Consider the following 26,159-nt stretch of genomic DNA (forward strand, 5'->3'; position numbering starts at 1 on the left):
CCCCAGACACCAGGGTGGGGGGAGTCCCTGGGGCCTTAAAAGGGAATAGGGCCTTGTTCCTACTGCAGCCAGCCCCCTCCTTGGTCTCTCCGGACAGTGACCTGCGCTGGTTTGGCGCGCTGCCCTGGGTCTTGGCATTTCCTGTTGACTCTAGCTTTGTTTTCCTTCAGCTTCTCTCCGGTTCCCTTCGAGAAAGAGCAGGCTGTGTGCGCTGGGCCCACAACACTCGCTGCCTGGTGGGGGCCCGGGGGCTGGCACGGAGTGTGCCCCAAGGGAGGTGGGGGGACCTGGAGGTCCCCAGAGAGACCCACAATAGAGGGTCCCCTCTCAGGAACTCCAGGAGTGTGAGGCCCGAATCTGACTGTCCCAGTGACGTCCCAAACAGAGGGAGACCCCTGTAGGTCAGCAGAACACACAGGCAAAGCCATCAGCACGCATGTCACCAGAGCGCACAGTCGGGCCACTGAGCACCATCGGAACACCAGGTGGTCAGAGACAGCCCACCAGGCAGATGGGAGCACGTCCCAAAAGTCAGAGCAGCAACTCCCGGACACGGGGAACGGGGGCAGCCGAGAGCATGTCACAGTGTCTCAGCCACAGTGCTCGGGGAGCGTGGACGGTCCCACTGCCACAATCACTTGTCCCCAGGAGTGTACACATCACAGTGCCACCGTCACTGCTGCCCTAGGAGCACACACAGTCGCTATCACAATTCCTGTGTCCCAGGAGCACACAGTCACACAATCACGGTGCTGGAAGCACACACAGTCACGCTGTCACCATCACTGAGTCCCTGAGCACACCGTCACCAGGTCACAACTATACCATCCTGGAAGCACACACAGTCCCCGTGTCACAATCCCAGGACCAGGAAGCCCAGGCAGAGCACACAGCCGAGGCAGCCACAGCTGGTAGACTCCAACAGCTGGGGGAAGTCAGGTCAGTGATGGGATACCCAACACTCTCCCCCCACTAACACTGTCACCTCCAGGAGGCAGGGACTCCCCCTCCCTCGCTGAGACTGTGCACCCCTGGGCATTTCCCTCCCTCTGGGCATCTATGGGAATCCTGACGCTCCTGCCCTGCCAGGGGGCTCCAGCCCAGCACACAGGCCCCCCCAAGAAGCCCCCTCTGGATTTCTGACCCCAGCTGCTGCATGAATGCCAAGTCCACGAAGGCTCCCCCATCCCATACAGTCCTCTGCCCCCTAGAAGGACCCTCAGCTTGGAAGAAAGCTTGTGGTCCTAGCAGGCGCCCCCTACAGAGTGCCCTCTAGGACACCCCCAAACACCGTGAACCAAGAAAGTCCCTTCAAGTGGTACCCAGCCTAGCCACTGTCCTGCACTGTCACCGACTAAGGGTATAGACCCCTAAAGCTGCAGCCCTCCACCGAGACCCCGTTAACACCACACGCGGCATAGCGCCCCCTAAGTCGCCCCCAGGAGCGGCTTCACTAGGAAGCCTCGGGTACATCGCCCCACCAGGTGCCGGGTCCCGGACGCCCCCGCAGCAGAACTCCCCCCACCCCCACCCCCGCCAGCCACACTGACCCCCACCCGCATCACAGCGCCCCCTGCGGCCAGCGGGGCGAGGTGCGACCTCCCTGCGCGCCTATCCGCTCCGCGCGCGTCCGCCGCCCGGAGTCTTACCGCCTGCAGCTGCCTCCGCCCGCGCCGCCGCTGCCGGTGCCGGTGCCGTGGAAGGACGAGGGCCAGGACATGCGGGACGTGCGCAGGCCGGGCCGGTCGCCGGTGTCCACGGCGTCGGCGCGCTCTATGGGCCGGTGTGGCTGCCGTTCGGGCTCGGCGCGCTCCGCGCTGTCCGAGTAGCCGCGCTGCTGAATACGGATGGGGGTCCGCGGCTGCCGCCACAGGTGCTGGGGGGGTGGCTTCAGGGTGGCCTGGCCCTCCCGGGGCCCGGGCAGAGACAGAGACAGGCTCCTCTCCGAGGGGGCGGCCGGGGGCTCCATGGCGCGGATCCCCACCTGCACCCCGGGGGGCCCCGGCCTCTCTAAGCTGCAACCCCGCTCAGCTGCGCGCAAGCCGACGCGCCCGGGGCCTCGCTGGTGCGCCCGGCCTCGGTGGGGCCATGGCGCCCCGGGGACAGACCCGGGGGCGCTACGGGCCGATCGCCCCCGGGCCGGGCGCCGAGGCTTCCTACCGGCGCCTGGCGCTCCGCTCCGTGCCCGGCAGCGCTCTCCGAGCTCGGCGCCCCGCTCGGCGCCAGCCCCGGCTCCCCCGCCCCGTCCCGCCCCTCCCCGCCCCCCGCCCGCCGCGGCTGTCAGCGCCGCCCCCCTCCTCCCGCGTCCGGGCCAGTGGGGGGCAGCCACCCAAGGAGGGGGGGACCTCCCTGCCCACGCAGAGCCCCGCTCCCGGCGGGGAGGGGGCGCCGGAACTCGGTTCTCTCCAGAGCGCGTTGCCTAGCCGCTGCGCGCACGGGCACGAAAGAGTTAAAGGGTTAATCCGATTGGGAAGAAGACACCCGACTGGTTGCCTTTGTGTCAGTCAGTCCGTCCATCATGGCGGGGGCGGAGCCCAGTGCTAACTTGTCCTCGCCGCTACCCCTGGCCCTGGGGAGCGTGTGGGGAGTGGTCCCGGTGCCACAGACGCGGTCCCTGCGGCGGACAGCGGCGGTGTGCGGGAGATCTCCTGTTGGTGGGTCGAAGGATGATGATGGATGATGGTGTGTGCTGGAGGCGGGATGTGCGCGCACGTGGATCCTTCCGAAGGTTGTCTGTGTTTTTGGTGTCCGCTGGAAGTGTGTGCGCGCACGTGGTTGGCTACTGCGGTGTGCCTGTTTCTCTGGATTTCGCTGTGTATCTGTGTGTGTTTGTGGGTGAAGATGTGTGCGCACGTGTGCTGCCTGTTTGGAGGGTGTGCGTCTCTCCAGGTTCTGTTCGGGTCGCCTGGGGGCTGCGAATGTGTACCCACGCGTTTAGGTGTGTACTGTGGTCGGTTCATGCTTGCAGAGTTGTGCACGCGATTCAGCCTCTGTTGTTTGACTGTGGCGTCTGAAGGAGTCTATGTGTGATGGTGTGTGTGTGTGGTCAGCCTGGGGCCGCTTTGGGGTGATTACTGGGTGTGTCCCTTTGGCTCCCGTGTGACTCCAGGAGGACACCCTGCGGCCGATAACCTGGCTGCCCGCCCACCGCTCTGTGCCTCTTGTAAAGCGCTTCTGCAGGAGGTAAACTGAGGCAGGTCCCCAGCAGCCGCGGCACGCACCCCCGTGCCCTTTTCAGGCGAGTAAACAGCCGCGCCTCCTCTCCGCGGCCCCCGCCGGCAAAGCCCCCCCTTCCGGCACCTAAATCGGGAGTCGCCGTGACTCACGCTCCCGCCTCCCCCAGCGCCGCGCCGAGCGAGAGAGCAGAGAGCGAGCGGGATCCGAGCGCCCTCCCTCCCCCCGGCCTGGCCGAGCCCTGGTAGTGGCCGGGCAGGAGGAGCGCACGAGCCCCGGTGCCACCCCCACTCCGGCGGATGCGCGCTCGGACGCTCACCCGCCCCGGTGCGCGTCCGCAGAACCAGGCCCCCGCCCCGTGCGCCCCCCTCACGGGTCCCCCGGGCAGGCCGCGCTGTCTACCACCGCCCTCCCCCCACACTGTTCTTATACAAAAAAAAAAGCCCATCTCCAACCCCCACAGCCAATTTTCTCCCCGCCAGAGGGTGCTCCCTCCCGGCGTGGGCGAAGGCGGAGCAAGAAGCGGCCCCCATCAGCCGCCGTGGGGTGTCCCAGAGGCCAGAACTGTGTCCCCACTTTTCTCAGGGACCCTCCCCCCAAGTACACACTCAAAACGGCTTCTAGGTTATTGGCAGGGGCTGCGGGTCCTCCCCACATCACTTGAGGATCCTGGGCTGGGCAAATTCTTCCGGGGTGGGGGCTGTAGCCTTGGCCAAAGCTCTGGATGGGTAACAGAAGATGGGGGGGCGGGTTTCAGGTCACAGCGGGGGTTGCAGAATTAGGAAGGCACAAGGCAGTGGGCCAGGGCTGGCAGTTGCAGCTGTGGCCTGAGGCTGGGATGGATCAAGCTGGACCTGAAGGTGACAGAGGCTGGAGGGATTTTTTTCAGGATGGAGAGGCACATTAGACCACCAGAGAGGAGAATGACAGTCACGTCCTCCCCCACCTGTCAATGAACCAATGAACCATCATACCTGACCCAAGAGACCCTGGAGCCCTCCAACTGAATAGATAAGGGGATGAGGAGATTGAAGCTGCAGGGAACAGTGGCCTGGGGCCCGCAGTGGGCAAGGGCCCAGCCAGCAGCCAGGAAAGATAGCTCAGCTGTCTTTCTTGGGCCAAGAGGGGAGTTGGAGCGCCCTGGGAAAACCCCCAATGAAAAACAGCAAGAGGGGCCGGCCCCTTGACATAGCGGTTAAGTGTGCACGCTCCGCTGCTGGCGCCCCGGGTTCAGATCCTGGGCGCTCACTGACGCACGGCTTGTCAAGTCATGCTGTGGCGGCGTCCTATATAAAGTGGAGGAAGATGGGCACAGATGTTAGCCCAGGGCCAGTCTTCCTCAGCAAAAAGAGGAGGATTGGCATGGATGTCAGCTCAGGGCTGATCTTCCTCACACACACACAAAAAAAAACAAAAGAAAAACAGCAAGAAAGTTTGATGTGAAGCTGGGCCTCGTAGATACATCTCACATCTCCCCAGGAGAAAAAAAATGCCAGTCCATGCCTCCTCCAGAATCCCACTCTCCCCTTTAAGGTCTGGAAGAAACCGAATCCTCCCAGGAGGGAAAATAGGGGCCACAGCAAACTGGTCGCAGGTCCACTTCCTAGCCTGTCCCAGCTCTCGGAGTGTGGTGGAATTGTTGGGGACTGGAGAGCTGAAACCCCCTCCAAAATCCTGCGCCATGCTAACTCAGGCAGCTGCAAAATGGAAGAAGGGGTTCCTGGAGGCTGTGAGGGGTGCCTTGGGGGAGGGGTGTCACAGCCTGACAGGCCAGCCTCCGGGAGAATTTTCAGCTGCTTTTGCAGAATGCAAGGAGCCTGGAGCGTGCAGAGGGCTGGCGGCGGGACCCGGCCCAGCTGGCCCTGTCCCTCCACCCCACCTCCAGCCTGGTCCCGCTCCTGCCTACCTGTCGGCTCTGGTGATGGAAATCCGCGGAGGGATCAGCAGGGGCAGCGTGGTGGGCCGTGGCAGCAGAGGGACCCCAGGGTCCGAGGGCTCCGGGTCAGCCCAGCCTAGGCCAGGGCCAGTGGAGAGGCGACGGCGAGGGCGACGGAGGGCGGCCCCCAGCATGTTGGCACGGCTGAGCTCGCGGGTCTCCCGCGGCCTCTGAGGAGGAACAAGAGGGGATGGGGGCGCGACCTGGCTGGGCAGCTCCGAGCCCCTCCGCGCAGTAACGCCCCTCCCTGCCATCTGAGAGAGTGGCTGATGGGGGCATAGGCTTCTCGTGTCCCCCTCCCGTCTGAGCCACTCACCGATCCCTCCCACAGAGGGTGCTTTGCACCCCTTACATCTGAGAGGTGCCCTTTCTCAGCCCTAATTTTTGTGGGGCTCCCTTTTGATGTCCCAGCCCTGGTGCTCTGGGCCCTCATGCTTGTGCATTCTGTCCCTCACTGTGAAACCCTCTAACGTCGTCACCCTCACGTCTACGAGGCCCCTCCCACCCCTCACATCCGAGACCCTCAAAACCTCACCCCCAGCGCCCCCCTGCACCCTACAATCCTCTCCCCACTTGGGAAGCCCCCGCCTTCTGCCCCTGGGCCGAGAACCTCTTAATCGGGGCAGCAGGAGAATAACGGCATCGTGAGAGTAAACTGAGGCACGAGGGGACGAGACTCCCCGCGGCCTCGAGGGAGTGAAGCCACGCTTAGGGAACAGCCATGGTCACTAGAGGGCGCCCGTCTCCCCGCGGCCCAAGCCCCGCCACCAGCCCGGGCTCCGCCCCTCGCACCTCGTCCCCGGTCCCGGCCGCCGACAGGACGCTGCGACTTCTCTTCATCCCGCCACCCTAGCGCGCCGTGGGGGCTGCGGGGGCCATGTCGGCCGGGGCCAGCGCCTCCTGCAGGACCAAGCCGAAAGCACCCCCCATTAGCGCCCTGGGGCTCCCCCTGCCGGCCGGGCCTGGGATCCGCCCCCGCCCCTCGTCAGTTGCCTCTCCCGGGGCGTGACGTCAGCGGGAGGCTGACGCACTGCCTATAGGTGGCGTCACCCGCCTGTTGCCATAGCGACCGCTAACGCACGGCCGGGCTCTGAGCCGCGTCAATGCCCGGGTTGGCCACTGGGGGGCCGGGAGCCTCGGGGCCCGGGTCGCCCCAGCCCCCACCCTTCCTCCCGCGGGGGCTTCCCCGGCCCGGGGATCCCGCAGGGGAGACCGGGAGCTCCCCGAGCTGGCCGCGTGCGGCGCGTGGTCCGAGCCGGGGGCCGGAGGAAGCGTCTTCTCCGAGCTGTTGGGCTTTTATGCCTCAACCCGAAATAGCTCCGATGTGCGGGGGCCGGGCGCAGAGAGACGGCGGCTTGGGCACAGATGGGGGACGCGTGGAAATAGAAACAGACAGACAGGGACACAGGCGCAGCTCCCGAGGATGAGCGCGCTCTGCTGCTGCGGGCGATCCTTGTCTAAAAGCTGGGAGCAGGGGGAGGCTGCCTCACTTCACCTTCGCACCCAGGCGCTGCACATTGTTGCTGGGTGGCGGTGGGTCAGTGACTTAACCTCTCTGAGCCTCATTTTCCCCTCTGTGAAATGGACTGATAACCCCTAGGGGGTCCATGTGAGAATGAAATGAGATCAGACCGTATTGAATTCTCAAAGAACAGCGTCTGGCATTCAGTAAGTGCTTAATAAATGCTAGTAACCTCTTAGCCTGTGGGACCCTGTTAGCCTAAGGTAGATCTTGTCCCTTCTCTGCACAGAGCCTTCAATGGCTCTCACCTCATTCCGAGGAAAAGTCCGAGTCCTCAACAGAAGGCCCACACAGTTCCTCACCACATGCCCAGTCACCTCCCTGCCCTCACCTCCTCCCACTCTCCCGCTGGCTAACTCTGCTCCAGCCACACTGGCCTTTTGGCTGTTTCTGGACACACCAGGCATGCTCCAGCCTCAGGACCTTTGCACTTGCTGTTTCTTCTACCTGGAACTCTCTTCCTCCAATTATCCACAGGTCCTTTCCATCCTTCAGGTCTTTGCTCTTATCTCACCTTTTTAGGCATCTCTCCAGGCATTTGTCCCCACCCCAGCTCACCCCTGTTTAAAGTTTCACACCCCTGGGGATTCTTGATCCCCCTTATCCTGCTCTATTTTTCCACAGCCCTTATCATCTCGTAACATACTATGTAATTTATTTATTACATTTATCGTCTGTCTCTTCCCACACTGGAATACCAGCTTCAGGAAGTCAAGAATATTTTATCTATTTTATTCATGACCTTATCGCCAGCACCTAGAACTGAATCTGGATCACAATAGGCTCTTAAGAAGCATTTGTCGATGTCTGGGTGTTATTTTGAGAGCTCAATGGCATATTTATAGTTCCTGCTGTGGACTAGCCACTTTGCTCCCTACTTTGGCTCTTATTTCTTTTTCTTGCCTTATTGCACTGGCTAGCACTTCAGTTCAATGTCAACTAGTAGAAGCACACGTTAACATCATCTCACTGAGCCAGTGCTTAGCACCAGGTAGAGTCCTTGGTGGACAGTTGTTGAACAAATGGATGAATGTAGAAGGACAGCTTACAGGTCACCTCTGATTCTCAGGCAGACTGAGCCATCCCTGTTCTAGGCTCTCCCTGATGCTTATTCTGCCCCCTATTAAGGCACTCATCATTCTGGCTTGTGGTTATCTGTATTCCCCATTAGACAGAGCTCTGTGAGGGTGAGAAATGGCTACCCATTCATCATGGCCCCCCACACAGTCTCGATGAATGCTGAATGAATGAAGGAAGGAAGGAATAGGACAGACACAGGAAGAGAGAGGCACTCTCTCTCTCTCCGTATGCAGACACATATGCTCAGACAGGCAGAGAAAGGACCGTGCAGCAAGGGCCAGGCTCAGGTTCCAGAATTACACTGACAGACCTGCATTCAAATCCTGGCTCTGCCACTTATGAGCTGTGTACCCTTGGGCAAGTCGCCTAGCCTCTCTGACCCTCAGTTTCCTTATCTGTAAAATGGGGGTAATATTCATACCTACCTGACAGGGTTGTTGTGAGGATGAAGTGACGCAATGCATGGAAAGTTCTGAGCACAGTGCCTGGTTCATAGTGGGTGCTCACAAAACAGTAGCCATTATCCTAATAATAATAGTAACAATTATCACTGTTGTCATTGTTGTTGAGTCACATGAAGCTACAGACAGACATGGGAGGCAGCAACACATTCACAGAGCCCTCACTTCCTCCCATCCTCTCCCTCTCCCCACCACTTCCTCACTGTTCTTCAAACACTTCGAGGACATGCAGACCTCAGGACCTTTGCACTTGCTGTTCCCTCCATCCAGAAAACCAGCTTCAGTTATCCTGTGCTCCTCCCAGCTTCCTGATTTCCCTGGCTCTGCTTTCACTTGTTTGTTGGTTTTAGACTTGTAACATTCTAACAAGATATAGAATTTACCTACTATTTTTATTAGCTATTGCCTGGCCTTTGATTAAGACATGAAGTCAGGATGTTGGTCTCTTCTGTCCCCTGCTGGATCTCCAGGGCCTAGGACAATGCTGGCATACAGTAGGCGCTCAACAAATATCTCTTGAATAAAGGAATAAATCTGCTTGACTTCCTCACCTCTTTCGGGTCTCTGTTCAGAGGCACCTCCTTCTAGAGGCCTTCTCCGACACAGATGCTTCCCTGAACCCCATCACTCTGTGCCCCTCACTCAGCTTTATCTTTCTTCTCAGCTCTCATCACCCCTGACATATTATTTATTTATGTTTCTGCTCTCCCAACTCCTTAGTTCCACAAGGGCAGGGGATTCTTCTGTCTGGTTCTAGCTGTATCGGGGGCCAACTTCATGGACACGTGACCTGTGCCTTCGCCCAGGGCCCCGAGCTTAGAAGGTTTAATACGCAGCTGTCATTGTCTTGAAATTCTTCATCCTTTTGAACCTGCATTTGCATTTTGCCCTGGGCTCTGCAAATTCTGCAGCCCGGCCTGGAACAGCCCATGGTAGGTGCTCAAGGATTTGTGGAGTGAAGGAAGGGTGGCCAGAGGAGCCCCACTGGCCGGGGTGGGAGAGGTGGGGGGGGGAGGGGGGGGCAGAGACACGTGTGCGTGCCACCACTGTCTGGACACCCGTGCGCGTTTGCAGGAATCAGCCCTGGCGGAAACCCAGGTTGGGGAGGCAGGGCCTCAGGAGCCAGCCTGAGTGCCCGGGTGGATGGGGGCACTAAACTGCCTTCCCCTCCCCCGGGCAGCAGGCCAGCTGGGGAGGGGCGTCCAGATGGCAGAGCAGGCCACTCTGGGCAGCTGGCACCCGGCTCAGGCTGGGAGAGGCCTTTTCCCCACCCAGCTTGTCAGCCACTGGCCCAGCCTGGGAGCCCCTGGCCTGGCCCGACATGGCTTCACCCAGCCCAACATCCTCCCTGAAAACAATATGGGGACGGGGAGCCAACAAGATGGAAGGAAATGAGGATAAGCACCCTTGGCCACACCTTGGCCCTGAGCCTTCAAGCCTGAATTAGGGGACAATCACTACTCAAGCTCCATGCCTGGAGCTGGAGCAGGGCTGAGAAGGACAGTCAGGGGCGCCGTGCGTGTGTGTGTGCACGTGTGTGTGCGTGCATGAGACTTTGTACCCAACTGTGCATGTGCAACCGGACGGGTGGAACTTTCTGTGAGTCTGAGTTTGCGTAGTTGAGATCAGACTGTACCTGTGGGAGTGTGTGTACAGGACAGGGTGACAGGTCATGTCTGTGTGTGACTGTCATATGAGTGTGTGTGTGTTGGGGAGGTGGGGTACATGCATGTGGATGCAACAGGAACAGCATTTCACAGTGGTTAGAAATGCAGATTTGGGGTTCAATTCTCTGCTCAGCCACTCATGAGCTGTATGGCCTCAGACACATTAGGTTCTCAGGCTTCAGCCTGAGTATTTGTTAGTATGATTACGTTTGTCTGGATTCAAGTGTGTGTGTGAAGAGTAAGCCACCTCCTCCAGGAAGTCTTCCTGGATGCCGAATCTGAATTGCACCCTTTCATTTTTCTTTCTTGTCAGAAGCCATCTATTTCCATCGAAGTCCTAATCATAATTTGTTGTTATATATTTATTTGTTTGTTTATGTTGTTTCTTTTCTGTTTCTTCCACTAAATATCAGCTCCAGGGGGGCAAGGAGTTTTGCTCTGTTCACTGCTGTGTCCCCCGCACCTGGCATATAGTAGGCGCTGAATACTTGTTGAATGGATGAATGCAGGGCTGTGTCTGCATGGTACAGAGGGAGAGGTGGGTGCTCGCTGGGCTCCCAGGGGGCCCTGTGTGCAAGTGTGTTCTCTACTCTCTTTCTTTCTCAGCTGTTCACAACCATGCCTTCAGCCATCCTCACTTTTAGGGGAATGATGTCCCCTTATAAACTCCCTGTATCACCGTTAACACCATCTTTTCCTTTCTCTGGGTCTTACGGACTCAGTTGCTTCATCTGTAAAATGGGAGAGGGGATGGATCGGTTCATGATAAGCTTCCTTCCTGATCTCAAGTGCCATGAAAATAGTTTTAATCTAAGCCCTTCTTTAATTCATTCAACATTTATGGGGCGCCAACTGTGTGCCAGGCCCTGTTCTAAAGCCGGCCCTGCCCTCGTGGAGCTGAAGCGAACAAGGAAGGCAGGAACGACCCAGAAATCTCATTTAATCTCCAACACCCCCCCACCCCCGCCCTTGCCTGATGGAAGGTTCGTCTTCACGGTCTGCAATCGCCGCGGGTACTTCTCTGTTTAGACACGGATCTTGCTCCCTCGCCAGCCTTGAGGGGCAGCAGAGCAGGGACCCAGCTGGTCTTGTTGGTGGCTGTAGCCCCCGCCTGGCCACAGCGCCGTGGCGCATAGCAGGCTCTCGGGAAATATGTGTGAAATGAGCTAAGAAATAAATGATGGAGGAAAGGCAGGCTCGCGTGCATGGCCCCTGGGCATCCTGGCCGTGTCATTACCCACTTTGCAGATGGGGACATTGAGGCTCAGGAAGGCAAAGCCGCTTGCCGGGGCCCACCGCAGCTCAGTAGCGAGTGCGTGGCTGTGGGATACAGCAGACGAAGCTTGTGTAGCCCAGAGGAGCACTCCCAGCCCCCGCGCCCACCTCACAGGTCCGAGAAACGAAGCAGGGGATGCTCTGACGGGAGGAGGGGGGTGGGAGACCGAGGGACAGTGCAAAGCAACTCAGGGGTCTCTGTTTCGGTCCCCAGGGTTGGAGATGCTGTGCTGGCAGGAGATTCGGAAATGCTCCTCGCTGATGGGGCAGCTTCCGGCGCCCTCTCTCCAGTTCTGGGAGCTGGGGCTCCTAGGACCCCGTTTCGCTGGCACCGGGCAGCTTCAGTCTCCGAAGCCGGGGAGAGACCCCCCCGCGCCTACCCGGGAATCCCCGACATCCGGGGTCCTCCCCACACACCCCGAGCCCGGAAGCCGGCCTGAAGCCTCCAAGGGCGTACGGGGGGGGCCCGGCTTTCTTGGGGAGCAGAGGAAGCCCCCACTGTCCTGGCCCCCTCCCTCCGGGGCGCCGGGTCTCCCTCCCCACCGCAGCTCGCAGCCCGAAGCTTACCTTGCAGGGGGGCTGGGGAGGGGATGCCCCGCCCTCTCCGGCCTGGGGGGCGGGAGGGGACAGGGGTGTCCAGACCCTTTGTTTGCTGGGGTGTGTGTACGTGTGTGTGCGCGATTGTGAGACCCGCTGGGGTGTGGGTCCTTGCGCGCGTGCTCGGGCCGTGACGGCCGCTGAGATGCTGGACTGCCCGGGCTGGAGGGGGAGGGGTTGGGGGAGGGGGAGGAGAGGGACTCCCCCGCCCGCCCACTCACGGGGTTGAATGGAGCTCGAGGGGGAGGGGCGGCAGCGGGCGGGCGCTTTTGTTTGAATGGCCCCACCTCCTCCCCAGGCCGGGGAATCCGCCCCCAATCTGGAGCCCTTTACTCCATCCCCTCCAGTCCCCTCCCTGCAAACAGCAGCTCTGGGAAGAGGCGCCCCTCACCCGAGTGAAACTCCTCCCATCCCACCCGGCCCCCACGGAGCGCCCTTTAATCTGAGATAATCCCGGCCCTCGGCTGCAACACGGCCTTTTATCCCAGTATCAAAGCGTGGGTTGGGGTGTACGCAAGAGTGCGGCTGGGGTCGCCCAAGCTCAGAGTAAGGGAGTCCTTAGAGCTCCGGCCGAGGCAGGGGGCCCCAAACGAAAGGGGAGGGCCTGGAGGGGTCCTAGAGCACCACGACGAGGAAAGCCCCCATCCGCACCTCCACGATCCCCCCCGACCCGGCCCTGCACGGGGCCAGGAGCCCTGACCGCTGGCTAGACATTAGCGACACCTAGCGGCCGCACGGGGAGACGCCGCGGGCGGGCGCCCGGGACCCGTTGCGGGGGATCCGGGTGATTCCAGAGTGGGCGTGTGTGCGCGAATCCCCGCTCAAGAGTGGCGGAAGATGAGGACGCTGTGCCCGAGCCTGGAAAACAGCAGCCCCCAAAGCACAGCCACTTCGCCCCCACCTCCGACGCCCCAAGGGCAAGGCCATATCCCTCCTCCAGTTACAGGCTCCCAGGGCAGGGCCCTGTACCCCTCGGACTGGGAAGGTCCCCTGCGATCCGACACACCCCTCCCCAGCGTAGGGTTAGGTCCCTCCCCACACAGGGCAGAGGGGCGGGTAGTTTCGCCGAGGCCCCGCCCCTGCAGTGGGCTCGGGCTGACGTCACTGCGGCGTGACTAAGGGGACAATCCTCTCCCTCAGTCTCACGAACTGTCCCCTCCACCCCACGGCCGCCGCAAACGCCCGACGTGGGGCAGCGGGAGATGCGGGGGGATAGAGGTTAGAGCGCCCTCCCGTATACCCCCAGGAGGTGCCTGGGTCCGGATGAGAGGGGGTCTCGGCGGGGACTCCCGGGGGCCAGCACACGTGCGCAGGGCCCTTTAAGGCGAGCTCGGTCTCCAGCGCCGCCGCCGCCGTTACCAAGGATGTGACGTCATGCGCGGGCAGGGGCGTGCGCGCGCAGGCGGAAACGGAAGGGGCGGGGCTCCGCGGGCTGAGCCTCCAGCGCTGCCGCCGCCGCCGGAGCGGGCTGGGCCGCCGAGGCAAGATGGTGGACTACAGCGTGTGGGACCACATCGAGGTGTCTGACGATGAGGACGAGACGCACCCCAACATCGACACGGCCAGCCTCTTCCGCTGGCGGCACCAGGTAGAGCGCGTGCGCCCATCCCCTTCCCCCGCTGCCGGGACTCCGCTCCGGAGTTCTGCCCCCCGATACCGCCAGGGCCCCGCCATTGACACCCGGGATCCCCACCCCGCAGTCTGGACTTTCATTATCGCCCGGGGTTCCTTGATTCAACTCCGGGACCCCAGAACTGCCGGGACCCTGGGTTCCTGCCCGCGATCCGGGCCCCGCTTCCGATTTCTGCATGGAACTCCCAGTTGATCCATAGGGCACCTTCTTCGGAGGCTAGACTCTCAAGATAAGCTTTGTGGGTGCCCCCCAATCCTGTCTGGGACCTTCCATCTACACTCAGAACTCTGCCTCAGAGTCTGGACCCGGGTCCTATTCGGGTACCCACTTTTCTTGGATATCCCATCGGCCCTCCCCAGTTCCTAGAGTCTGGACCCCTAATACTTTGCTTCTATTCTGGAGTCTTCCTCCCTGGGTCTTGACGGGGTTCCCATTCAGATCCAGAGATCCCACTCCTCCAAACAAAGCAAGGAGCTCTGTCTTCCCCTGAGATTTCTGTTCCTGGCCTGGGACTCGAAGCCATACCCAAGACTCCTTTCCTAGAGTGTAGACCCGTGCCCCCCCAGGGCCTTCAGTCCCATCTAGGACTAGAGTTTTGGAATCGTGTTCCCTTCCAGACTGAGCCACCAGCTCCACCCTGAGGGAGCCTCCACTTCCAGCCGCTCTTCTTTAGTGTCACCCACTGCAGACCTCATTTCCCATCACACCTGGAAACCCTACCCACGTGGCTCCCGCCCAGCCAGAACTCCTGCCTCTGCTGGGTAGTGCAGACCCAGTCATTGCCCACCCCAAGACAGGCTTCCTGTGGGAACCTTTGCTGGCGTTGGAATTGTCACCCAAACCCAAGGCCACCTCGCCTTCCTCCTGACCCCAGGCTGGTCTGCTGTTCTCGGACACCCAGATTGTCCTTGCCCCCACCAGGGACCCTCCCAGTGTGATTCCAAATTCACTGCCCCTTCTTTTATCTCTTTGCTCTTAAATCCAGACCCAGAATCCTAAGTCTGGGTGTCCTCTTGCCCCCCTCCCTGCCCAGCAGTGCTGGCAGACCAACAGAATGGCTCTCATAAGACCTAATGGCCTAACCTGCTCCCCCAAATCAGAACTCCTGTACCCACATACCTATGTTATACTCTCAAACTGAGAGTGTATATTTCTCAGAACCTTCCAGTTAGAAATTCCTCACTCCACTCTCCCATATGGCTACTCCCAGTCATTTATCCAGAACCTCCTAGAAGGGCCCTTCTCTGTCCTGCCAAGACAGGGCGGTAGTCCCTACAGCTGGTTCCCGGTTCCATCTCCAACCCATTTCTTAAAGCAGCTGTCTCTTGGCCTGCCGGGCAAGCCCCTGAGGTGTAAGAAGAAAGTTCTAGCATTTGTGCTTCTTGCCGTGTGTAACACCTTATTATGAAATACTTAAGACCTTCACAAAGCTCTAAAAGACTATTCTTGGGAACACCTCTTTCTGTCACATTCAGAGGTTAATCTATAGCTCAGAATGGAGAAGGGTTTGGTCCTGCTGGGTGGGAGGCGGGTGCCCCCTCTCCTGCAGCGTCTTCCTCCCGCCACGCCCTCTTCCCGCCTCCCTCCTGGCCCAGAACCTTTTCCTGTCCTGCTGCCAAGAGAGCCCCGAGGCTGTAGTGGAGGCAGGGGGCCTCAGCGGCTCCACCAGCAGGCAAGCCTGGGTTCTAATCCCAGCCCTGCCCCTTGCTGCTCTGCTCTGGGGGCAGCAAGACCCCTGGTCCCCAAGACCACTGTAAGAATGAAATGAGGTTGGGTCTGAAAAGAACTTGGCTCAGGGCCTGAGAGGGAGTAAGGTAGCAGAGGGGGCGGTGGGGTTAGTAAAAAGGCATCTGGGTGTGCTTCTGAGCACAGGCCTGCCCACCTGGCTTCACATCCTGGCTCCTGAATCCTTGACTTGCTGCATGACCCCCAGCGAATCTTTTGATCTCTCTGTGCCTCAGTTTCCCCAGCTGGCAGTATTAATAGTATCCACCCCAGAGGGTTGTTATAAGGGTCACCTTATTTGTTTAACGCTTGTAATGCCCTTGGGACAGCAGCCGGCATGTGATGAGCTCTCTGTAAACCTTAGCCATTATTGTCATCATTTTTATTTAGATAATTCACACTCATGGTAAAAAAAAAAAAAATTCCGAAGTTTCCAGAAGGGGACAGGTGAGGCTTCCCAGCTCCAGCTCCCTGGCTCCTTTGCCATTACTGGTTTCTTGGGGCCCTTCCAGTGAGCTGTGCGGCGTCAAGATTCCATGAGCCTCAGTTTCCCTGTCTGTAAGGCGGGGAGGCAGTGGCACCTTCTGGCTGCCGTGGCTTCCGCCCTGCCCGGCCTGCTGCAGCCCCTCCCGGAGGTGTAAAGCCCAGGCCGGGCAGGCTGCCGCCCCACCAGCTCCAAGCCCTTTATTTAGCTTCGGCCTCCCTGGCGGCCACTCAGACGACACCTGGGAGAGCTTGGTGGCCGCGCAGCAGAAGCCAGCAGGGCGGTAGGGTCCTGCTGCCAGCCGAGGCCAGCTGTGTGCCAACCCCAGAGAGCCCCTCGCAAGGCAGAGGGAAGGCTCCAGGGTGACGCAGGCCCACGGTGGAGAAGGGGAGGCGGCAGGGGCCAGGGCTGCCTTCTCTTACCCCTCCACGAGGCGAGAGCCTTCTCCACCCCTTATCCACATGGGGAGAGGGAGCTCCGGGTTGGCCATGCCAGCCCTGTGGGGCCTTAGAGAAGGTTCTCCCCATTCTCATGCTCCATGTGCCTGGCCCTGTGCTCGAACTCGTGATACAGCCTCGAATGAGGCCCAGACACAAGTCAGCAGACCATTCTGGTGGCAGTGGCCGTGACCACGGTCGTAACAGTGGGACCCGTCTACTGATTCCGGTGTTACCGGCAGTTTCTGTCGAGTAGCTCAGTCCTCACAGCAGTGCGAGGCCCCATTTCACAGAGGGGAAACCAAGGCAGGGAGAGGTGTAAGCGGCTTGGCCAAGGTCAAGGGCACGTCACGGGTAGGTCGTGGAGTTACTGATGATGTGGTAACGACCACCCCCAGTTATAAAGCGTTTCCTCCGGGTCAGAACTGAAGCTGAGCCCTTGAAGTCCATTTCCTTGTTGGAGCAGAACGGTCCCCAGAGAGACTGTCCCCTTGGACAGATGGTAATGACAGTAGCCAGCATGGGAACGGTGCTCTGGACTGTCTCCTTTAATTTATAATCTCCTCTGCTTCTCCCGGTGCAACCTGTGAGGTTGGCGTTGTTGTTTGCATTTGACAGAAGAGGAAACCGAGGTTCCGAGAGGTCAGGGGATTGGCCCAGGGACACCCAGGCAGTACGCTGTGGCCATGGGACACGACCCCAAGTCTGGGGCCCCGAGCCCATCCTCCAGCATCTCATCACGTCCTCTGATCATCTCGGAGGGCCTTTGGGGTTCAGTGATGCCCAGGGTGGGGACACTTGGGAAGCCTCTGTTGAAGCTGAGACTTGAGTACAAAGCAGATGGAGGGAGGGGAAGAGAGTTGCAGGTGGAAGGAACAGCATGTGCAGAGGCCCAGAGGCAGGAGAGAGCTGGTGCATTTGGGGAACCACAAGGGCCAGCATCTGCCTGGGACCCAGAGTTGGGAGCAGAGGGCAGGACCCCGCCCCCCCACAGGGCCGTGGTGCCAGCTGGGCAGCTTGGGGTGGGGTCGGGTCCCATCTGAACCCAGACACTGCAGGATGGGGTGGCAGGGAGGGCTGCGCTCAGATGTGCGGGTTCCAGACTCCTCTGGCAGCTTCCGAGTGGACTGGGGGACAGCGATTGAAGGCGGTGGCTCCTCTCTTGGGAGCCGGGGGAGATGGTGGTGAAGCCTGGCGGGAGTGGAGAGCAGACAGGGCCGTGCCATCTGATAGGGGCCCAGATAGGGGACTAGCGAGAGGGGGAGTGAGGAGATGGGGCGTCATCACCGATCTTGGGGCACAGCCCAAGAGGAGGTCTGGGGAGTGACCTCCGGGGTGGGGGGACAGGAGGCCGGTGGACACCGAGCTGGGGCTCAGGAGGGCATGCTGGCCCCGAGACAGAGCTCAGGGGCCCCTGGCAGTGATCCAGGCACAACACTCGGGGTGGGGTGAATTGGAGAAACATCTAGAAGTGAAAAGTGTTAGGACTTGGTGGCAGAGTGGGGGGACGAGACAGAAGCCCAGGTTTTAGGGGCTAAGATGGTGAGTTCAGTTTTGGACACAGAGTTGGAGGCGCCTATGGGACGCCCCGACAGACGTGGCTTGAGGGGGCAGCTGGGCAGGGGAGGGGGCCCAGGTGTCACTGAGGGCAGCTCCAGGGAGGAGGGGGTGCCTGAAACCCTGGTGGGGGGTGAGGCCCCCATCCAGCTCCTCTTGACTTTGTTCTTCCAATAAGTGATTCCAGAACCTCCACTATGCGCGTGTATGGAGACACACCAGAGAACAGATCCCACCTCCATGGAGCAGATATGCTTGAAGGGGGACAGTGCCCTTAACATGAGAAATAATTGTCACCAGCTGTTAGCAGGTGACAAGTGCTGAGGAGGAAGATAAAGAAGGATGAGGTTAAGGGGAGGTCTCCATCTTCGGCAGGATGGTCAGGGAAGGCCTCCTCTGTGAGGCGACATTTGAGTCGAGAGAGTTAGGATGGGAGGAGCCAGCTGTGGGGGATCTGGGCAGAGCGTTCCAGGCTGAAGGAATAGCCAGTGCAAAGGCCCTGAGGTTTGAAGTGAGTTCAAGAAAAGGTGAGGCAGGGAGTGTGGCTGGAGGGAGCGGGGGAGTGGGAGGAGGTGAAGCCATGGAGGTGCGAGGACGGCTTGGGCTTCTGCTCTGAGTGAGGTGGGAGCCACGGAGGTGTTCTGAGCAGAGGAGGGACCTGCCCTGACTCCGGGGGCGCAGGTACCTGTGGGGGCGAGGGTGGAAGCTGGCCATCTAGGGCTCGGAGGTTGCTGCAGACCTTCCCTGGGGCCATCTCGGGTGCAGGGGGTCGCGGGGCGGGCCGGTCCCCGGCGTGATGGGCCGTCCTGCCCGCAGGCCCGGGTGGAGCGCATGGAGCAGTTCCAGAAGGAGAAGGAGGAGCTGGACCGGGGCTGCCGCGAGTGCAAGCGCAAGGTGGCCGAGTGCCAGCGGAAGCTGAAGGAGCTGGAGGTGGCGGAGGGCGCGGGCAGCGAGGCGGAGCTGGAGCGGCTGCAGGCCGAGGCGCAGCAGCTGCGCAGGGAGGAGCGCAGCTGGGAGCAGAAGCTGGAGGAGATGCGCAAGAAGGAGAAGAGCATGCCCTGGAACGTGGACACGCTCAGCAAGGACGGCTTCAGCAAGGTGGGCGGGGACTCGCGCGCGTGCCCGGCGGGCGGCCGGCGCCAGGTGGGGGCGGGGCTGAGGGCCGCGGGAGGGAGGGAGGGAGGAAACACCCCACCCGTACCCCCTCTGATCTGCTCGAAGGCCCTAGTCCGAGGCCACACCTGCCACGCCCACGCTCCCGCCACCCTGATGTTCGTGGCGCCGTCACCGCCGCCTCCGTGGATGGGATGGGCGCTGCGGCCGCGGCTCGCCCGGCCCCGTTCCAGGCGCTCCGCGGCCTCGCCCCAGCCCACTCCCCCTGTCGCCCCGCCACAGAGCATGGTCAACATTAAGCCGGAGCAGGCGGAGGAGGAGTCGGAGGAGGCGAGGGAGCAGAAGCACAAAACCTTCGTGGAGAAGTACGAGAAGCAGATCAAACACTTCGGTGAGCTGGGCGCAGGGGCTGCAGAGGGGAGGGTGCCAGGGCGGGAGGGTGCCAGAGGCTGGCCGGCCCTCTGCCTCCAGGCCCCTTCCAGCACCTTCCCGATGTCTTCTCACAGGCATGCTGCGCCGCTGGGACGACAGCCAGAAGTACCTGTCGGACAATGTCCATCTGGTGTGTGAGGAGACGGCCAACTACCTGGTCATCTGGTGCATTGACCTCGAGGTGGAGGAGGTGAGTGGATCGTGCCCCGGGGCCCCCGGGGAGGCTCTGCTCTGAGGCCGCCACTTGGTGACAGCATGCCTGCTCTCCCTCGGCAGAAATGTGCCCTCATGGAGCAGGTGGCCCACCAGACCATCGTCATGCAGTTCATCCTGGAGCTGGCCAAGAGCCTGAAGGTGGACCCCCGCGCCTGCTTCCGGCAGTTCTTCACTAAGATTAAGGTCGGGGTCCTGAGCAGCCGGGGCGGGGTGGGGGGGTGATCAGAGGCCCCCTCCTCATGGAACCAGCCGAAGTCCACCGGGGGAGGTGGACACGTGTCCGCTTAGACTCACCCCTGTGATCAGCTCCTCATGCATCAGGAGAGGGCGGGGCGGTGGAGGGGCCGAGAAGGGGTCGGCTCTGGGACAGATTTTGAAAGCAGAGTTGACAGGATGTGCCGAAAGTCTCCACGAGAAAGTCTCCAAGTCAAGGACACCTCTGGGTTTCTTCCCTGAGCACACGGAAGACCAGAGCTGCCCATGCTGAGCTGGGGGAGACTGAGGGCGGGGCAGGCGGGGGACAGTCAGGGGCTCGGGTGGGGGTGTGGCGTTTGAGGTGCCTGTGGGAGGCCCCACATGAGGACACGGAGGAGGTGGGGGGCAGGGGTCTGCGGGTCGGGCAGGTGGAGGGAACCAGACGGAGGAGGGAGTAGAGAGGCCTTTGAGCTCAGGACCAGAGTTGGGGAGCCCAGGGCGTCTCTGAGGGCCTGCAGCGGAGGGTCCTGGGTCCCCAGTGCCCCCCAAGCCCAGGGCCCAGCCCAGTGAACACCTCCCCCAAACGCCCCCCAGACGGCCGACCGCCAGTACATGGAGGGCTTCAACGACGAGCTGGAGGCCTTCAAGGAGCGCGTGCGAGGCCGCGCCAAGCTGCGCATCGAGAAGGCCATGAAGGAGTATGAGGAGGAGGAGCGCAAGAAGCGGCTCGGCCCTGGCGGCCTGGACCCCGTGGAGGTCTACGAGTCCCTCCCTGAGGTGCGGCTCCCCAGCCCCAGGCGGGCGGCCTGGCCCGCGGGCCCCGCGGGGTCCCAGGGACCCAGGCCCTGACCACGCCCCTCTGCACCCACAGGAACTCCAGAAATGCTTTGACGTGAAGGACGTGCAGATGCTCCAAGATGCCATCAGCAAGATGGACCCCACCGTGAGTAACCGCGCCCCGGGCCCGCCCACCAGCCAGGCTGGGCGCCCCAGGCGGGCGACATGTCCCCCTCGCGTCCCTCCTGGGCTTCTCGGAGGAATAAGGGAGATTGTGTCACCAAGCAGCTGGCATGCACGGCAGCCAGCCTTTCCTGCCACACACACACTCGCATTTATTGAGCACCTACTATATGCCTGGCATCCAGCAGTGATCGTGGACCTTTCAGGCCGTGTCCCGTATGAGTGAGCGTCACTGTCACTGTGGGTGGTTCATGAGCTTAGCCGGCACACCCCAAGGAGGAGGGCTCCTCCCCAGCCTCAGTTTCCCCATCAAACCACAGTTTCTCTTGATTTTCACTCACAAAATGCGTGGGGAGGGCTGAGCACGTGGTAGGTGCTGATAAACATTCATATTATTGTTAGGAACAGTGATGGCGCTGGTAGATGAGAACTTTGAATCTTAATAGACCTTGGTTTGACCCCATTCCTGCCTCTCAGCTCACTGGTTGGCCACACTGGTTTCCTCATCTGTAAGACGAGTCTAGTTGCCAAACCTAGCCCCGGGTTTCTAGAGACTTCCATGAGAATGAGCATCTAGATCAAGGGTCTTCAAACCACGGCTCGCAGGCTCACTGCCTGTTTTTATAGTTTTATTAGAACGCAGGGGCCACTCTCATTTACTTTCTCATATCGTTTCTGATTTGTGCTACAACCATCAAGTTCAGAAGTGATTGGTTGCAAGGTGGCGACAGAGACCACGTGGCCTGCGAGCCAAAAATATTTGCTCTCTAGCCCGTTACAAAAAAAGGTTTGCTGACCCTTGTGCCAGAGCTACACTATTTAAATTTGATGTAAAGTAAAATTTAAAGTTCCGTCTCTCTCCTGCACGAGCCACACGTGGCTGGTGGCTGCCACGTTGGAAGCGCAGATCATAGAGCACTTGCATCAGTGCCGACAGTTGTTTTGGGCAGCTCTGATCTAGAAGGAGCAGTAAGCGGGCTTGAGGATGTGCGGGGACAGACCGGCCGCCAGAAGGTGGCAGCCTCGCCTCACGCGTCCGCCCTTCTCCCCGCAGGACGCGAAGTACCACATGCAGCGCTGCATCGCCTCCGGCCTCTGGGTCCCCCACTCCAAATCCAGCGAGGCCAAGGAGGGGGAGGAGGCGGGCCCCGGGGACCCTTTGCTGGAAGCCGCCCCCAAGCCAGGCGACGGGAAGGATGTCAGCGCGTGACCCGCCCCGGCCGCCTCCCGCCTGCCTGCAGGCCCCTGGGCGCCCCTTTCAGAGAACAAAACTAGATGCCATGTACCCAGCTCCTGGCTTTCTCCACTTCTGCTGCCCTCGCCCCCAGCCCCGGGGGCCTGCCCCCCATGCCCCCGCCCCCCCAGCACTCATCCAGTCTGCTTTGAGTCAAGGGGCTTCACTGCCTGCAGCCCCCCATCGACATTATGCCAAAGGCCCCGGGGGCCAGGGAAGGGCAGAGGTCGCCAGGCTGGTCCGCGGGGTGGGAGGAGGGTCCCGGGCTGAGAGGCGCTCGCCGGTCACTGTGGGCTCTGTTTTCGCCGTCTGTCCGCTGTCTTCTATATGGTAAACAGCAGTGACCTTCCAATAAAGGATTTCAGATGCTCCGTGGGGCGATGCGGGGGCTGTTGGCGCAGCTCTTCTCATGGGGGTGGGGGGGAACCTGGTGAGTGGTGGCGGCTGGGTCCATGCAGCCCCGGGCTTTGCCCTCCTGCCCTCTGGGCGACTCCCTCTGTCCTCACTCCAGGCTCTTGCACAGGCTGTTCCACTGCCCAAACGGTCTTCCCCGAGATGCCTCTACATCCAGGTTCTCAGCTGGCGCCCCGCCCCTCAGTCTTGGGCTTATCTTATCCCGCAAGCCCCCTACCACGGTCCATTCGGGAGCATCCTCTCCATCATGTTTTACCTTCCACCCGGCCAGAGCCACCTCCAGAACAGACCTTGAGTCCCAGCACTGCCCTTCCTCCCAGCGGCCTCCACTCTGCTCCGGGTCCACCTAGCCTCTGGCCTGGACACCTGCCCTAGCCTCCTCCCCGAATCCTCCTTCCACACTGGACCCCAACAGGCAGCGGCCGGAGGGCACCCACAAGTGCGCCAGTCGGGTCACCTCCCTCCCCCAGAGCAGAAGCCAAAGTCCTCCTTTCACCTCACCTGGCCCTGTGCCATGTGCTGGTCACCTCCCTGCCCTTGTCTCCTGTCCTCCCCTTTTCTCTATCAGAGTGACCTTGGGCAACTTAGCCGCAGTGTCCCTCTCTGTACCACGAGGGTAATGTTGGTGCCCTCCTCCCGGGGTTGTGAAGACAAGTAGATGAAATAACGCCACAGGCAAGCATGGTCTCTGGCACTTAAATCCTCAAAAACATGGGCCTTGGCGCACGCGTGTCCCTCTGCCTCAACACCCTTCCCCGAAGTCCTCAAGTAGGGCTCCTTTAAAAAGTAATAAGACATTTGGGCCACGTGAAGGCTTACGGAACAGTATAATAAACAAGGACCCATCAGCTTAAGACGTGACATACCAAGGATCCAGTGAAGCCCTCTGCCCGCCCACCGCCTGGCAGCTCCCTGTCACTCAGACCAGAGCTCTGCCACCTCCCAGAGGCCCTCCTTGACCTGCCTTCTGGGTGGCCCCTCACGCCCAGCCACGCACCTTGCCTCACCTGCCGACCGGTGTGTTGCCGTCTGCCTTACGCTGTGAGCGCCACCAAGGCACAAACCGAGTCTTTCCGGGTCCTGAGATACTCGGGCCCCGGGTTCGCAGAGCAGAGCCCTAGGATGCTGCTGCGCCCACATGGTCACCTGCAGGGGGCAATAGCGAGCTGCAAATCACAGTGGCGTCACCTAATGCTCTTTATGTGGCCGAGAAGGGCAGGTGGGGGATCCGAGGACACGGGAGCGGGTGGGACGCATCCTATAGCCCTGGATAAACCTCTCCCATCCAGGGTCCACCCAGGACGGTCAACTTCCTAATTCTTGACTGAAAACTTGCAAAGACAGAATCCGTGTGGCTGATCTTTCCTTTTGCCTCAGGCTCCAAAGTAACCCAACACTGTTACTGATTCTTTACTTAAAATTTTGATATTTTGTTCATTACGGGTTTTTTTCATGTTAATTGTGCTATTTGAAACAATCGCATTAAAGTGTTTGTCTTGGTCGCTGAGTTTTTGGCGCCCTCTTTGCTTTGATGCCTTTCCTGCCTCACCCTAGTGGTGACCCTGGTGGGACACAGGATTTAAGACATCAAATGATATTAAGAGAGAGACCGTGAAGCGGCTCCCTCTCTACTTGTCCTCCACCCAGCGGTTCCCTGCCCTGAACCACGGGAAGCCACTGTCTACAGTTTCCAGTGACTCCCTCTGGGGTTTCCTTCTGTAAGATCAAATATATTCTTATCGTGGGGCTGGCCCCGTGGCTTAGCGGTTGAGTGCGCGCGCTCCGCTGCTGGTGGCCTGGGTTCGGATCCCGGGCGCGCACCGACGCACCGATTCTCCGGCCATGCTGAGGCCACGTCCCACATACAGCAACTGGAAGGATGTGCAGCTATGACACACAACTATCTACTGGGGCTTTGGGGAAAAAAACAAAAGCAGGAGGATTAGCAATAGATGTTAGCTCAGAGCGGGTCTTCCTCAGCAAAAAGAGGAGGATTAGCACGGATGTTAGCTCAGGGCTGAGCTTCCTCACACAAAAAAATATATCTATATATATATATTCTTATCCCATCCCCTCCTTTTTACACAAAACGTAGCACACTCTGCAACCTGAAGTGCCTCTTGCTTTTTACTTTCAATCATATGGCCCTTTCTTTATCAGGACATCAGTACTTCCTCATTCTTTTGACCGTGTGGAAAGTTCCAGGATGTGCATATCTCAGTGTTTATTTCCTCAGCCCGTTTTGATCAGCACGTGAGTTCTCTCCAGTCTCTACTTTTACAAGCAATGCTGCAAGGAATTCCCTTGTGCACCATTTCCCGTGAGTATGGGCATGCTACCTGCAGGATAATTGCCCACAAGCAGGAGGGCTGGGTCTTAGTGGAAACAGAATTCCACTTAAAAGGGTTTAATGGAACCAACTACTGAAGGGCTGATGTCAACTGGAGAACCGACAGACGTATATTGAGTGTATTAGTTTTCTGTGGCTGCTCTAACAAACGACCACAAACTTGGTGGCTTCGACACAAATGTATTATCTTACAGTTCTGCAGGTCATAAGTCTGACGTGGGTCTGACCGGGCTGAAATCCAGGCGTGGGCATGGCTGCGATCCTTCTGGAGGCTCTGAGTAGGATCCGTTTCCTGGCTTTTTCCAGCCTCTCGAGGCTGCCCACATTCCTTGGCTCGTGGTGTCTCTTTCCATCTTCAAAGATGGCCAAGATGAGTCAGATCCCCGTATCACATCACTCTGCCCTCCTTTTCTGCCTCCACCTCCACTTTCAAGGATCCTTGTGATTTTTTTGAGCCCGCCAGGATAATGTCCTCATTTTAAGGTCAGCTGATTAGTGTCCTTAATTCCCGTCTGCAACCTTAATTCTCCCTGGCCACGTAGCATAACAGCTTCCAGGGATTAGGACGTGGACATCTTCGGGGGGTTGTTATTCCGTAAGGCACCCCAGAACTAGCAGCAGTGGGGAGCTGTTAACACATCTAAGGCTAAAGAGCATGAAGTGGGAGCAAAACTTGCCAACACCTGGAGCCTAAAAGAAGATGCTCTCTGCAGGCTATGTGGCCACAGAGAAACACAGCCGCTGCCCAGACTGTGGCCGGGCAGGGAGGGAGCAGGGGAACAGATACTCCTCTCTCATCTCTCACCCCCAGTCACCTGCCAGGCGCTGGGAGAATCCACCAGAAGTGATACAATTTGCTTTTTTTGTGGCCACAGGAGGAAGCCCTCAATACATAGCTGCTCATAGGCAGCAAATATCCTGCTGGGTGTCTGGGCTTGTGCTGAATGCTGAGGATAGAGCCAAGAACAGGTTCCTCTGGCACCCGACGCCTGTTACCTGCTCAGTTCCTTCCTTCCTCTCTAGTACTTTCCACCTTCCGACATACCATAAACCCCGCTATTAGTATTTATCTGGTTTATGTCAGCTCCCTGAAGGCAGGGATTCCTGTGTTTTGTTCACAGTTAAATCGCCAGATCCCAGCACACAGTATGCAGTAGGCGCTCCATAAGTGTGGTTGTTAAAAATTGTGGTAAATGTGCAGACCATAAAATTTACCATTTTCACTATTTTTAGGTGTACAATTCAGTGGCATTCAGTACAAGAAACTTTGTTCCCATTAAACATTTAATTCCCCATTCATAAAATAGCTGTAATTTTGTGACTGGGTTATTTCACTTAGCATAATACTTTTAAGGTTCGTCCATGGTGCAGCATGTGTCAGAATTCCTTCCTTTTTAAGACTGAATAATATTCCATTGTCTGGATGGACCACAGTTTGTGTATCCATTCGTCCATCAGTGGACACCCGGGTGGCTCCCACCTCTTGGCTTTTGTGAATCAGGCTGCTATGAACGTGGGTGTACAAGTATCTCTTTCTTTTGCACATATACCCAAAAGTGGAATTGCTGGATCCTATGGTAATTCTACCTTGAACTTTTTGAGGAACCTCTAAACCGTAAGATTGTTGTGAATTCGTGAGTGAGCTGCTTCTCAGGGGCCCAGAAGCAGAGTGGGACTTGTCCTTAAAATCCCTTTTT

General features: G+C 59.4%; 3 protein-coding genes across 7 annotated transcripts in view; 2 read left to right on the forward strand and 1 right to left on the reverse strand.

Moving 5' to 3' along the window:
* PDE4A (phosphodiesterase 4A) overlaps positions 1-11,844 on the reverse strand; it is a 43,868-nt gene extending 32,024 nt beyond the window's left edge. Inside the window, exons 1-4 of one of the 4 annotated variants that reach the window (XM_058525726.1) lie at positions 11,683-11,844; positions 10,814-11,006; positions 8,138-8,237; positions 5,081-5,280 (exon numbers count right to left, since the gene is read on the reverse strand). In XM_058525726.1, coding sequence (XP_058381709.1) covers positions 5,081-5,280; positions 8,138-8,206 — 269 coding nt within the window. In that variant the 5' untranslated portion in view covers positions 8,207-8,237; positions 10,814-11,006; positions 11,683-11,844. Of the gene's footprint in view, positions 1-1,649; positions 2,127-5,080; positions 5,281-5,902; positions 6,011-8,137; positions 8,238-10,813; positions 11,007-11,682 lie in introns of those variants that run through there. The other 3 variants (XM_058525727.1, XM_058525730.1, XM_058525725.1) reach the window with 3 other exon arrangements.
* On the forward strand, positions 2,504-11,877 carry LOC131394390 (collagen alpha-1(I) chain-like). Of its 2 annotated transcripts, none has more exons than XM_058525740.1 (2): positions 2,504-2,654; positions 11,330-11,877. In XM_058525740.1, the coding sequence occupies exons 1-2, from the start codon at positions 2,519-2,521 to the stop codon at positions 11,800-11,802; spliced, it is 609 nt and encodes a 202-aa protein (XP_058381723.1). In that variant the 5' UTR covers positions 2,504-2,518; the 3' UTR covers positions 11,803-11,877. The 2 variants fall into 2 exon arrangements, with proteins under 2 accessions (XP_058381723.1, XP_058381724.1); XM_058525741.1 differs by lacking the exon at positions 2,504-2,654 and adding an exon at positions 9,201-11,230.
* Positions 11,878-13,154: 1,277 nt separating this feature from the next.
* CDC37 (cell division cycle 37, HSP90 cochaperone) lies at positions 13,155-23,619 on the forward strand. The gene is made up of 8 exons (XM_058525736.1): positions 13,155-13,300; positions 18,365-18,646; positions 18,944-19,052; positions 19,168-19,283; positions 19,370-19,492; positions 20,099-20,281; positions 20,376-20,447; positions 21,519-23,619. Exons 1-8 carry the CDS (start codon positions 13,199-13,201, stop codon positions 21,672-21,674), a joined length of 1,143 nt encoding a protein of 380 aa, XP_058381719.1. The 5' UTR covers positions 13,155-13,198; the 3' UTR covers positions 21,675-23,619.
* The last annotated feature ends 2,540 nt before the right edge of the window (positions 23,620-26,159 follow it).

The sequence above is a fragment of the Diceros bicornis genome, chromosome 30 (genome assembly GCF_020826845.1).
Source record: "Diceros bicornis minor isolate mBicDic1 chromosome 30, mDicBic1.mat.cur, whole genome shotgun sequence".
Classification (NCBI taxonomy): Eukaryota; Metazoa; Chordata; class Mammalia; order Perissodactyla; family Rhinocerotidae; genus Diceros; species Diceros bicornis.